This window comes from Myripristis murdjan, chromosome 11, assembly GCF_902150065.1.
Source record: "Myripristis murdjan chromosome 11, fMyrMur1.1, whole genome shotgun sequence".
NCBI lineage: Eukaryota > Metazoa > Chordata > Actinopteri > Holocentriformes > Holocentridae > Myripristis > Myripristis murdjan.
Window position 1 is genome coordinate 29,053,499 of NC_043990.1, and position 13,789 is coordinate 29,067,287.

At 39.7% G+C, this 13,789-nt stretch overlaps 1 protein-coding gene across 1 annotated transcript in view; it reads right to left on the reverse strand.

Annotated features, from left to right (window-relative positions):
• Positions 1-5,356: 5,356 nt before the first annotated feature.
• nxph1 (neurexophilin 1) overlaps positions 5,357-13,789 on the reverse strand; it is a 46,116-nt gene continuing 37,683 nt past the window's right edge. The window contains exon 2 of the mRNA XM_030064465.1: positions 5,357-7,422. Within this exon, the coding sequence (XP_029920325.1) occupies positions 6,667-7,422 (756 nt within the window). The 3' untranslated portion in view covers positions 5,357-6,666. The remainder of the gene's footprint in view (positions 7,423-13,789) is intronic.

Consider the following 13,789-nt stretch of genomic DNA (forward strand, 5'->3'; position numbering starts at 1 on the left):
CGTGAGAAATACAAGGTGTGAGCGTGTGAATGGGTTGAAATGCGTGTGTCTCATGCCCAGTGCATGAGACTTGAGAGCCCTGATAAAATATTATGAAACGTACTAACTATTGTTCTCGTCGTTCTCTTTGAAATATTTCCACACAGCAGACATAGTAGCAGCATATCACGCGCCTCAGCTTCAAAACAAACTGCTGCGTGCTGCCGTGTTCCGCGCATGTGCTGTTCGGTGGCATCTGTCACAGACACAGACCCGGCCTGTAAACGTTGGTAGTTAATAAATACTATTTTATTCTCATTTATTTTTAATCACTAATAGCCCATATATTGTAAATGTGATTAAAAATACTAACAATAAATATACATATGTATATATATTATTTATCCGATACCTGATCGGGACATAACGTCCGAGTCCTTATCGAGTCTGCAGTCACATGATCGGAAATCGGGACAGCCCTAGCCCATGTACATACTTTTATTTTTGCTGTGCTTAATTTCTCCACAGTACATTTCCTGGCTTCCATGAACTACAGGAGGGACCACATAATCTTCTATTTGTCCTTGATCAAGTGTGCACCAATAGGTCTTGTATACCAAGCGTCAAAGGACATGCATCCACAGACACCTCTTATATGTTGAGGATGTAGGTAAAATTAAAGCTAATGCTCTGCAACTACCTGAATCAAGGCAGTCTAGCCAAACAAAGTTATTTAGATTAGCTTGTCAGCTTTTTTGACTGTCCAATTTCAAACTAGCCACAGTAGCATCTAGCTGTCATATGAAGCCCTATTACAAATTCCCTTAGAGTGCTGGGCAAGATATCCGGGTCGTTATTAGAAAACCTTAAAACCAAGCACAGACCATAACCTTACCAGAACCCTGACCAACACTCAACCATAACAATTCTAAAACCACAATTTTAGGAGCAGAATGCCACCATCCTGCAAACCTAAACTGAACCTAAACCATAACCACACCCCAACCTTTAGGTAAGGTTCGTTTGAAAAAACATGGCAGTTTTGGCGGGACAAGAGCAGGCATGGTGACATGTGTCTTTGCAAAATGGCAGTTTAACACTTTAACACTAGAGCAAGGATCAGGAAGAACTTCATCTACATCTAAGATGGTTTAGGTTTTGGGTTTTCATATGGTTTGGTCTATCTTTAGGTTATGGATAGTATTTCAAATGAAATGGCTGTTTTGGTAGGAAAGCCACAAAGATTGGAGGCAGACCTGTTCACAAATGGGTGACTGGGGTTCTGGTTTTTCAGTGGTGATGAAAGTTTGATTAGGGCTGGTTAGTTTTGTTTTCCAACCCCATCTCCTAAAAATGACTTTCCCATACAACTAAACTGCATTCTCAATTATATTTAGGGAAAAAGTATTTTGCTTTAGTTTATGTTTGTTTCTGATCTATAACAAATGATTCTAATCAACATATCTTGTATATCATGTTGGGCAGCATTTTAGCCAGTTTCAGTAGTTTAACCTACTCGGTGAAGGTTAGGGAAAGGTTAGGTTTAGGCTTAAAAAACAAATGGTTATGATAACATAATGCAATGCAATGTGATGTAATATATCCAGGAAACAAATGCCATTTTTGGACTCAAACTCAGGTTGTCTGGGTACAAGACAGTTGTTTGGCCCATCCACTACCTTCCTCCTAGCACAGGCGTCAGAGAAGGTAATCACAAACGTTCTGGTGATACGTTCCAAACAAATGTAATCCGTGACAAAATACGTTCCCCTTGAAACGTAATTGAGAATACAGTTTAGCTGATTGAGAACATAATTTTTGGGAGACAGGGCTCTTTTTCTCTGCAGCTTCCATTTCAAGGTTGTTTTAGTGAGTTGGCAATAGGCACCATACATTTTCAGATCAATCACAGCGCTTGTGGACATATCTTGCCCAGAACTGTCCTGGGACTGAAACTACCGCCGCTAAGATAGTATAAGCTACTTACCTACCTTGCTGACGTTGTAAGATCATGGATGTCATGGTCACAAGTGAATGAGAACAGAAGACAGTCAGAAGTCACTATCAGCTCATCTCAATCTGTGGTGAATTCATGTTTAAACAAAATAGTCCCTCTTTCTATAATTCCCCCTATAGGAGTATAAGGAACCCCACATGAAGTCATGTCCATACTCTCTGGTAAAATACCTCTTTGTCAGCGTAGCTAAGTAATTGCCCCCAAAATGTTCAAGGCTGATAGATGGGAAGTATTTGTTGGGGACACTAAAATGGGAGACAGTCTGAGATTAAATATGGCCTAGCCTCGTCTGAAAGACCCTTAAACTTTTTTTTTTTTCTAAATCTGTAGTCAAGCCATTGCCTTTATGTGAAATGTGTATAAAGAACTGTGTGTGCCCTCCAGCTTCCAGACAGATTCTATCACCTACGTGTGATGTTTTCTCTCTTCTTACAGCTGTAATAAATTGTGGATATCGTGTCTGTGGTGTTTGTGTGCTACTTTACTTAATTAAGCACCTAATAATCCACTTCTGCGTCATCGTTTCTGATTAAGAGTAACAGCACAGTTAATCTTGTGTGGCTCATTTATAAAGTGAGTCATAACCTTCCAAAATTTTGGCCTGCGGCAGTGTTTAAAACACTGCAGTGACACAGCGAAAGTTGAGACGATGTGCGGCTACTAGAACTGTTTTATGAAATCAGTCCCTTTGTATATTTCTGTCATTCCATTTCAACACAATCTCCAAAGCTGTTTTAATATGAATTTTTACCATTATATCATATAGAGAAAAATTACACACCCACTGCACATTGTTTTCTGACAGCAAGTATTTCATGCTAAAATAGACAATAAAAAATGCTTCTTGACAATAATATCTTGCTCCATGATTGATGTGAGCAACTCTCAGAGGCCATATAACCTCTTTCTTTAAGCTGCACATTCAAGTGTATAGGTTAAAAAAGAACAACAACAATGATAATAATAATAATAATAATAATAATAATAATACCACCACCACTAATAATAATGATAATAATAATAACAATAATAACAACAATAATAATAATAGTACTAATAGCCTTAATGTTATGTACAATATAAAAAGCTAAGTCATGTGAAAAACTGTGTGGTAATAATAAAAAAAATGAATTTCTATTTGTTTTCTTTTTCTGTAGTTTGTGGAGAAGCTGTAAAAAGAATATATTAAATTAAAGACTATATAAAATTAAATAAAAACTAAATTTCAGACAAAGTTATATGGTTTTACAAAGAAGTCTGTCACTAGTCCTTGTGGGAATTAAGACTGGCTGTTCAATGGAATCCTTGTAAAGAAAAAAGAGCTAGTTCCAAGTACGTAATATTATGTTATCGTATTAGCTTTGTTGTTTCATGTGTTTGTTTCTACATTGAAGGTATGCAGCCATATATCACATGTTCCAGAAATCCCTGCAGACTTGTTAAAAGTGAGCATTAAGGGCAAACTTTTGGAAGCAGCTCCTTAATGAGGACAGCTATAAAAGCACCCCGTGGACCGCCAATGAACACACAAACCTGGCATCCACTTTAATTACTGATAAGTTGTGAGCCAGCTAAAGGCAGCGGATTTCTCCCCCCTGAGGCTTTAATCTGTTTAAAGCCGACTGCTGATCCTAACTGCCGAGTCGGAGGATTCGATGGCAGGTGCCACTGCGAAGTCCCAGAACAGACGCTATCGGCTTTGCATCCCAATCTCCACATCTCCCAGAGACTGAAATACAACTTCGCCTGCATGTGTCCAACTTTTTGGCATGCTTGATTATTAGGAAATCTGCTCCATCACACATGGTGTGAGATCAGAAGAAGCTCCAAGAAGTAATTATAGTCAGACACAGGGCTTGTGTGTGTGTTCTGGGTTTCCTCTCTCACAGTGGATACAACGTGATGCTCCTCACAGACTGTTTACATGCAGTCTGCTTGTAGCTGCACCTTATTCATGGGAAATATGGAGACTGCATAAACTGTCATATAATATAACCAAAACATTCCTCAAAACTATCAATGTTTAATCAGTCATATCTTCAACCTCAGATAAAAATACACAGTCACACAGAAATAAATTGGTGAAGTCGGCAAGATTAAAGTACATGCTGTAGGTGTTAACACTTTACTTGAAGCACATTTTGCATCACCAGTAGATTATAATCCCTTTAGAGGCAGAGGTAAGCCAAGGCCTATAGAGACCACCACGACCACTGGCTGCTGTGAGACAGAAAAACAGAGTGCAGCACAGTCTTGGCCATCGGGGGCAGTGCTGAGCTCTTGCTAAGCAGAGTGGAATATACGGGAACCAATAGCCGCCTCCTCTTTGTCGCACCAAGCGTGGGTGTGACAGTGCTTGCCGAGGCCAGTTGCGTTTCCATTGTCACGTCCGGTCTTTGCTGTCGGGGCCAGTTTCCAGGTGCTAATAGCCCACCAAACACTCCTGCGCCAGACAGGGCTAACTGAGGTGCAGTTAATGGTCATAAGTGGGGGGACGGTGCAGCTGAGGAGTACAGATGTCAGTGCAGCAGCTCACTTTGTAGCAGAAGAATAACAAAGGAGGAAAAATGGAGAGCAAGCAGCAGTCCTGGTCAAACGAGGACATCAGGGCTCTCCTCAGTATCTGGACAGAGGATAATGTCCAACGTCAAATCGACGGTGTTCAATGAAATGAGGATGTAATGCACTATATAATGAGAAAGCTGGCAGCGGTGGGGATTGAGCACATGACGGGACGGGTCTGCGAAAAACGGAAAAAACCTGAGGTATCAGTACAAGCCAGTTAAAGCACACAAGTGGCGTCCAAAGGGGGAAAAAATCCTTTGGTGTGCAGTTCTGCAGTAGTTAGATGGCGCCGGGTGTGAAGACTTTAACCACTCGCTTCCTACTTCCTACTCGCATGCATAGACGGGACGATACAATCTATCTATCTATCTTTCTATCTATCTATCTATATGGAGGTGGAACTATATATTCCTGTAGGTGGAATATCTTCCTATGGTAAACTCTTTTTACAGTATAAAAACCAGACACACCTCAGAAAATTCAGCATATAATTATGCCACTCTTCAGTTGCTCTATAAGGTATTTAACCATCTACATTCTTGTGCAGTGTTTATTATGCAAAGCTCTGATTATAATAGCTATCCTACTCACAATGTGCTTATAATGTGCTTGGAATGCCTTATAAAGCCTAACTTTATGAGAACCACCTCAATAGAGATTTTCAGGGAGACTGGTTAAGAGATTTTCTCGCTGTGCAATTAGATGACACAAACACATGAATGTCACACAGAGTTGAAATTGTCACGGAATCATTACTGCAGCAAGACAGTCAGAAAGAACTCACACATAAAAACATTCAATTGGTAAAATTTACTGTATGTTTTTTTAATTCATATGTACATCTCCACCCCCGCCTTCCCCATAAAGAAAATTTTGTGATACAGTTGATGAATACTTATAATATATTTAGTCAGTTTTACAGCCTCTGTACAAGATTGCTGTTTTCATAAAATTCACATCTAGGTCAGCAACATCATTTTCTTTGTTAGAGGAACCAAGAACGAGCATAAATGGAGTGAACAAGAGGACTTAGTGGGAAGGGGGGAAAGACACAGCTTATGGGTCATGTACAGAAGCAGCGCAATTGGGATAAACTATGTACAATACAAACCATTCATACAAATTAGGCTCTAAGATATAGAATTCATTACATTACATTTCATATATTAGGTGACAATGAGCAAGCCCCCTTCCCAAGCAACCAATTAATAATCAGCTAATCAGACATTCACTCAACCAATTAATCAATCACCCACCAAACTCTTCAGTCTACAATAATCCAACACTTTGATGCGAGTTTAGAATCGACAGTGCTGGAGCTTCTGAACATGTTAACACATTTTCCCTCTCAAGTAAAACATGTATGAGGGGGACGATTGCTCAATCCCAGCTCATCCCTACGAAAGTTAGACCATCTCAAGGTTCTGAAGCATCGATCACATTAGACTCTTTCACCATCCTCTTCAGCTGTCTTACAGGTACTGTAAAAATGTGTGGGGATCTTTTTCGGAGGAGTCGATTTTGTTTCTGTTTATGCAGAACAAACTGCAAAGAATAAATAGCACAGCAGGGGCAAACAGTCCATACGTTGTTGTCAGATGTCCAGAGAGTTAATACATTGTACTTGGAATATACTGGAAGAAGAAAACAAAGCTGTTAACATACAGTTGGACGAGGGAATATGAATGAAACATCAAAGCAAAAACAACTAAGGGCAGTGTTTACATACTGATAACAGCCCCAAAAGGACCAATAAGCTCCTGCCATCTACACGTGATTCACTCAGTTGAAAATCAGCTGGGAAACAACATAACTCATGAACAAAATCCTAACTGATAATAATCATAATAACCACATATTTTTTTTCAGGTCATTTTTAAAGCATTTCATTTTACAATTCTATGCACCCTCTTCTTTTAACAGTTAGCAGTAACTGCTGTGTCTGCAAAACTCATAATTTGACAGTTGGGCAATCAGTTGAGATGGCTGATGCTCTGGTATGGACATGTTTAGGGACAGTACAGCTAACATACACATTTCTCTGGGATGGGTAGAAGCCCCAGTCTGTGCTTCATGTGTCCACTATGTTTGAGTGTATGGGATCGTCAGCCAGAGGGGAAATAGGGAGTGTCACTATGGTAGTTGTAGTCTGGGCAGACTTTCTGCACCAGTTTATAGTCGGTGCTGTAGAAGGAAATGAAGATGCAGATGACTTTGAAGGGTTTGGAGCAGAGCCAGGAGACATGGCTCTGAGTCTGCTCCTGGTAGCAGGTCTTGGATGGGTCGAAGTTGCAGAGTGTGTTCCTTGCTCCCTTCTCTACCTTCTCATACTCTATACGGCAGTTAAAGGACTTGGAGTCCTTGGCATCGATGACAGACTGCTGTGCCGCCACATCGAACTCCACTATCTTGGTGGGAGGGACCAGGCTGACCGACACGTTCCCCTGGCCCGTGGAGTTGTGGCGGAAGTAGACACTGAAAGTGCCATTGCCATGATCCACAATCTTACCAGTAATCAGCAGGTTGAGTTTGACCGTCTTGATGTTGGAGTGGAAGTCCCCCCAGCCGAACATTTTCTTGAACTTCCCTGTCTTGACCATGGGCCGCCGTTTAGCCCGAGGCCGGGAGTCCTGCAGGTCCGTGGAGTTCCTCAACCAGTCCCACAGGTCCTGCTCAGAGTAGGGCTCTGGAGTATCATAGCGAAGGTCCAATGCTGTGCTATTCTCCTTGCCATGTAGAGTCTGTGACAGCAGCCTACTGATGGACATATCCTTACTGCTTTCTGTCCATATATGCTTTAGCATGGATTTAGGGCTTCCTGACTTGACGATGTCCGACTTCGAGGCATGGGCACTTGTAACCTGGAAGAAAGAGAGAAAACACATCAGCTGGTTCTAAATCTTCTTCTGTAGGTAGCAAGAATAGGAGGAGGCATTCGCAACATTATGAGACAAACATTTAAAGTTTGACTTGCAAGGAATCGGGATTACCCTGCCGTTACAGATAAGCATGGACTTTATTTGCTGCACATTACTGATGTTTCAGTAATGATTAGCCATCTTCAGAATACACATGGATAGCCCAATCCATCTTATATACTTTCTGGTATATCCAAAGGTACAAAGCTGTAAATCAGAAACATCAACCACTCCGAAAGAGTACACTATATAGACACATTACTGAAGCAAAAGACAAAGTCTAGAATTCTTTTTTCTTTCTTTCATTTTTCACAAGCTCATGTTCTTACAGTCAATAAATCATCAAGTACAGAGAACTTCAGTAAGTGCAGCATTATCAAATACATAAAAATATACAATACCCAGGAAACATTGAACAGCCCAATATTTATGTAAGGAGTGAGAATTAAGTACCTATAAAATAGGAATAAGCTTCTAGCTTCTAGTTCTTGCTGCTTGAAAATATATACTGTCTTTTTCTATAGTAATGTGTCTGGACAGTTTATCCTTTCTGTGGAACTGTCTGGATTTTACACTTTCAGTTTCTACTTTTGTACCTCCTGATGCAACAAAAACTATGTAAGAAGGATCAGATTATTAATCATGATATCAATCAATATATTGCACAGCCCCAAATCTGTATTGGGAGAGTGCTCCCAAGACTTTGCAAGTCCCACTTGCAGTGTTTGATGTTTAAATGTATCTCTTGGTATTCAATGTGTTTTAGTCCAGTTCCATGACGTGCACACAACAGGAATACACTTCTAAATCGGGTGAGGTGATGCGTCATGAGATACTACTTATCTATTTCACATTCAGGAAATATTGACTTCACATTCGAGCATGCCGGTTTCCACAAAATAGACCAATCAAATGAATTCCATGGGGGGTAGAGATAATCAATCTTGCTGCAAGCTTCAATTTCAAATCATGATAGCAGACAGCTCCAATTTGGGAATTATAGTGAGGCAAGCTGAGCGAGAAAAAGAATACAGCAATCAAAGTAAAACATATTGCTCCCATCCCCTGCCTCTGTCAAGTATAGAGAGAGTATCCATTGGCTCACACAGATAAAGGCAGTGGCCATTCAGTTTGTAAAGACCACACTATTAACTAAAGAGTGCTCCTTGAATTGATGATTGATGAACCCAAGGGTTTTCGCTATTTAGCGTCGATGAGTGGAATTAGGTTCATACAGGCCCCAGTGGAGGAATGTGACATTGATTGCCTGATTTCTACTGTAAGATGTGACAGCAGATCTGTCTTGCTGAGATTTTTGCATTTTGTGGGTTGTCCCCAGAATCGATACTTGGAAAATAAGGTTTCGCTACCAATCAGTCTGCCCTTCGAGCTGAATTGCCTCACATCGTGTCTCTCAGCATTTGGGACATCCAGCCAGCTTTAAACATACTGTTACAGGAAGAATATGCCTATACTGTATGTCACAGATAGGGCAGCAGAAAAAAAGATCATCATATGGCTATGGGGGCACCTATGAGGACACTTACAGTACTTAACAGTGCTGCAGCCAAAGTTATTGATGAACCCTTGGGCCATCTCAATGACATTTACAAAAGATATGTTTTGAAGAAAGTTATAACTATTATTGATTCTTCTAATCATCTTCTTTTTACCTTTTCTGCATTTGTAATCTGGCTTGGGAGGAAACGTATCTTGTGATGAATTATGTTTGTTTCTGATGTATCAAAAAACAAAATACATTCCTAATCAAAATATCTTGCATATCATGTTAGGTGACATTTTAGTCATTTTCATTACTTTAGCCACCAAAACGACTTGGTTAAGGTTAGAGAAAGGTTGGGTTTAGACATAAAATATTCTTGATTAAGGTTAGGAAAAAGTTAGGTTCAGGCATAATAAACACTTGGTCAAGGTCAGGGAAAAGTTGGGCGCAGGCGTAAAAACAACTTGGTTACATCAAAGTGATGTATGTAACATTTGCAAAAAGGAGCAGCACTGCCACTTCGTTCCGGACTCAAACTCGAATTACCGGGGGGAAAGTTGTTTGTTTGACCAATCTACCACCTCACCTGCCTCCTTGTGCAGACGTCAGACTAAGTGATTCCAAAAGTTCTTGTGATATGTTACAAACATAATCCAATTAAAAAATTTTCTGCTTGGAACATAGTTGAGAATGCAATTAAGTTATGTGAAAATACTTTTTAGGAGACGAGGCTTGGCTCGAGGACCAAAACTTCTTTTGTTCCTGCAGCAATTCATCTTTGCCTTCAATTCTTGTCTTTTCTTTGCTGAATAGCTGATATCAGTATTACAAATATGAATATGAAATTTTATTGTGCATAAAAGGGAAATTTACCTTTGGCTTCATAATTTAAAAGACATGGAATGATGGAAGGAGCATTGGAAGACATCAAAGGCATGTGAAAATAGATACAACACAACATACCAAGCTAAAATGCAAACATTCCTCCTTAATGTGAGAAAAGGTGTACAAATGTTGAAGAAAATGTTGCAGAAAATCTAAGGCAGTACCATCTTTCTTAGTTTACATTTAAAATCCTCACAGCACTTGGCAGAAATGATTTCTCATGTTCCTATTTGCCCAGGGTACTCTATACTTTCTCCCCGAGGGTAAAAGTTCAAACTCGCCATGCAGAGGGTGAGAGGGATCGTTAATAATTTTGTTGCCTTTACCTCTTAAAGGTTTTCCATAAATGTCACTGAGTTGTTCTTGTGACTTCCCTATTATTGTGGAAGCCATACAAACTTTCTCCAGCTTATTCTTACTCATAATATTCAGCTTAAGACTATTTGTTTTGAACTTCCTCTGCCAGAGGAGAAAATGAGCATTTTTTCATCAATTCTACGTACTGAAACTTTTATGTACAGTACATATATAAAGGGAGATTCAGTGGTTCAAAGGGCTTTACTGTCATATGCACAGAGAAAAAGGCTGTACTGCACAATCCACTTCTTACTTTGCTGTTCTATCTGATGATCATATAAAAAGAAGACATAAGAACAATAAATTAAGACACTAAGAGAAGATGCAAAGACACATGTAATTATAAAAATAGACATTTAAAGTAATGAGTGTTGGTTTGTTTTGAGGGGAGCAGAGATTTCCACTTTAAAATCATTTTTGCACATGATTCATACTGCAGTACTACACAGTCCTTTTTAAAGCTACAAATTGTGAGCTTTAGGTTGTGAGCATCAATAAGGTTCCAGGTGGAGTGCAGTTCTGAGATACAGAGCATCAAAACATCCCACCTGGCAACACTGTTGCATACTTTCTTTTGAAATATTTAAATATTTAACTGCAAAAGATGTTTAAAGAGTAATGCAACCCTAAACGTGCTGGTGTGTGAAGCCTGACCTCTGTTGGTGAAAAGTAGAGCGCCTGGTCTTTGGTGACAGATGATGTCACCATCCATGGAGAGCAACAGGGGGAACGGCATTCAAAAGAGTCTGCTGATATGTTTTTGTGTAAGAAGTGCAATGTGATGACTGACATGCAGTTCAACCCCTCCGCATACTTGTTTTTCAACCTGTTCATGATTATTTGAATTAAAATCCTCAAAGAACCATTTATTCTGAGAAATTACAAAAGAACCATTCAAAAGAGGTTCTTTACTGAACCAGTTTGGTCCACAATCAGTGAACCACTGAACCAGTTGGGTTCTTAAAAATCGTTCTTTAAAGAACCTAGTTTTGCTAAAGTTCTTTAAAGAACTATTTTTTGACGGTTCTTTGAAGCACCTTTGGGGGTTCTTTAAAGACCGTCTACAGAAATAGTTCTTTAAAGAACCTCTTGCTAAACACTTCCCCAATAGCAAATTTCCTTAGGCTTGGATGTGGCCCAAATAAACAGCAAAGATGTGGCCCTTTTACGGATGTGAATGACGGCCCATATCTGGCCCAAGTATATGAAAGCTGTTTGAACCATAACATAGACAGACCTCTGCCACAGCTGTACCAACTACAAAGAAGATCATATGGCTTATGGCTGGGCCTCATACAGCACGCCTGTATGGCTGAGTTCTGGTAAAGCCTAATGGCCCTTATGTGGCCCACATGTGGCTGACAGACCAAAATACAGATTTTACCCAGAAGCTAACCTAATTTACACCAAACCTTTTACCTGGCCCACTGTCAGAAGTGAATGATGGGCCACATCTGGCCCTAGGGTATATTAGCCTTGACTGAACCATAACAAAACCAGACTTCTACCAGGAGTAACATACATACATACATACATAAATACATTGTCCAAACCACTTATCCTCACAAGGGTCACGGGGGGCTGCTGGGGCCTATCCCAGTGCTCATTGGGCGGAAGGCAGGGAAACACCCTGGACAGGTCACCAGTCCATCACAGGGCAGACAGACACACACACACATTCAGACCTAGGGGCAATTTAGTATCTCCACTTCACCTATTCATGTCTTTGGACTATGGGAGGAAACTGGAGTGCCCGGAGGAAACCCACGCAGACACAGAGAGAACATGCAAACGCCACACACAAAGGACCCTTGGAGCCCGGTGGGGAATCAAACCCAAGACCTTCTTACTGTGAGGCGCCAGTGCTAACCACTTCACCACCGTGCCGCCCTACCAGGTGTAAACTAAATATAGTCTTGGGTTTGATTTCCCGGCGGGCACCAAGGGTTTTTTTATATCAGTGCTTTGTTGTGCGTTTGTATGTGACTTCATGTTTCTGCTAATTTCCGAAAGTGGGCAGTCGTATTTTAAAACTGCAATAAAATTTTTCCTCTCTTTTCTCCAACTACTGGTTTCCATTCATTCCAGTACAATATAAAAATGAACTTTCAGAGACTTCAGACTTTCTTCACACCAGTATGCCATAACCATAATAAAGTCGTCCACATTAGGTTTCCTAAAAGCAGCAGCACTGTTGGTTTTGATGACTTAAAGTTGGATGGAGGGAAATGGAAACAGAAAATAGTCCCCCTGGTTTATGAATGGTAATGACTTTGACAGCCATAGAAGCAGAGCATTATGAGGTGGGTGTTTCAACGAAAAATTCACAATTGAAAATCATGGGATTTTTAATATATGTTGTTAATTCTTACCATTACATCGTTTACAGAATGGTTTGTTGTAATGTAAACTGTGTATGAAGTGTAGTAAAAGGCCAAATAGACTTTTTAGATCAGCCAGACAGCTGTCTTCAAGAGCGTTTCTCAGCAAAGTAAATAACATTTTTCTTCCTCAGTTTCCTGCAAATGAAAATAACACATATAGTTTTATATTTTCTATACATTGATTAACAATTTAGATTAATTTATTTACTTTTTCTCTGTTGCCAAGTGCAATTAATTAATTAATGCAGCTTGGATTGGACCAGAATAAACTGAAAGGAAGAAAAAAACATACATGCACAGCTCAATTAGGCCTGAGTGACAATCAATATTTTACATCCGACTTAGTAAACAATTCTGTTCAACAAGCAATAACTAAATTATACTTTGGACTTTTTTTTTCTTTTTTTTTTTTTTTTCAATATGCAGTTAAATATGATGCTCTGTGCTGCTTTTCAGCCTTGGAGTCCATTAGTTATATTACTAAGTGCTAAACTGAGGATGGCTTTATAATTTCACCATGAATAGTGATAATTCGGCCTCAGTGCATCCTGACTTGATGAATGTTGGCCTCTGAAACTGGGATCAGCGGCTCTGGAGCGGATAATTTTGGAAATGACGCTTCTTAAGCTCGTTCAGCTCAGCTCAGACTCAAGTTTAGTTTAGGATTTCCTCCTGGAATGCAGTGATCACGCTGGTATCCTGGTCAACTACACAGAGAAAACAAACAGGTGGTGAGCTTGACGCTAGCTCCAAGTTAGTTGATACTTGTTTCTGTGTTGTTTCCGCATCTGCTTTGGCTCTTTTTTCTCACTCTTTCTACTTTCAATATCCAGGCGGTTTTGTTTAACCATATAAATCCCTAATATCCACATGAGTGTACACATATTTATGCAGTGTTATCTCCAGATTGCCTGTGGCTGTTGACTTCATTCATAAGCCTTAGAAGTGATTAGATGTGTGGCCCAAAGTCTGTTGCAAAAAAAAAAAAAAAGAAAAGAAAAAAAAAGAAAGATATAAAACACTCACCCATAGTGAAATCACAGCTGTATCCACTCCCAAATAGGTAAAACATGGGTAAAAAAAAAAAAATGTGTGTGTGTGTGTGTGTGTGTGTGTACATATATATAAACTCAGTTAGATTTCAGTAATATGAACAATCTAATGAATAAATATTTAATCT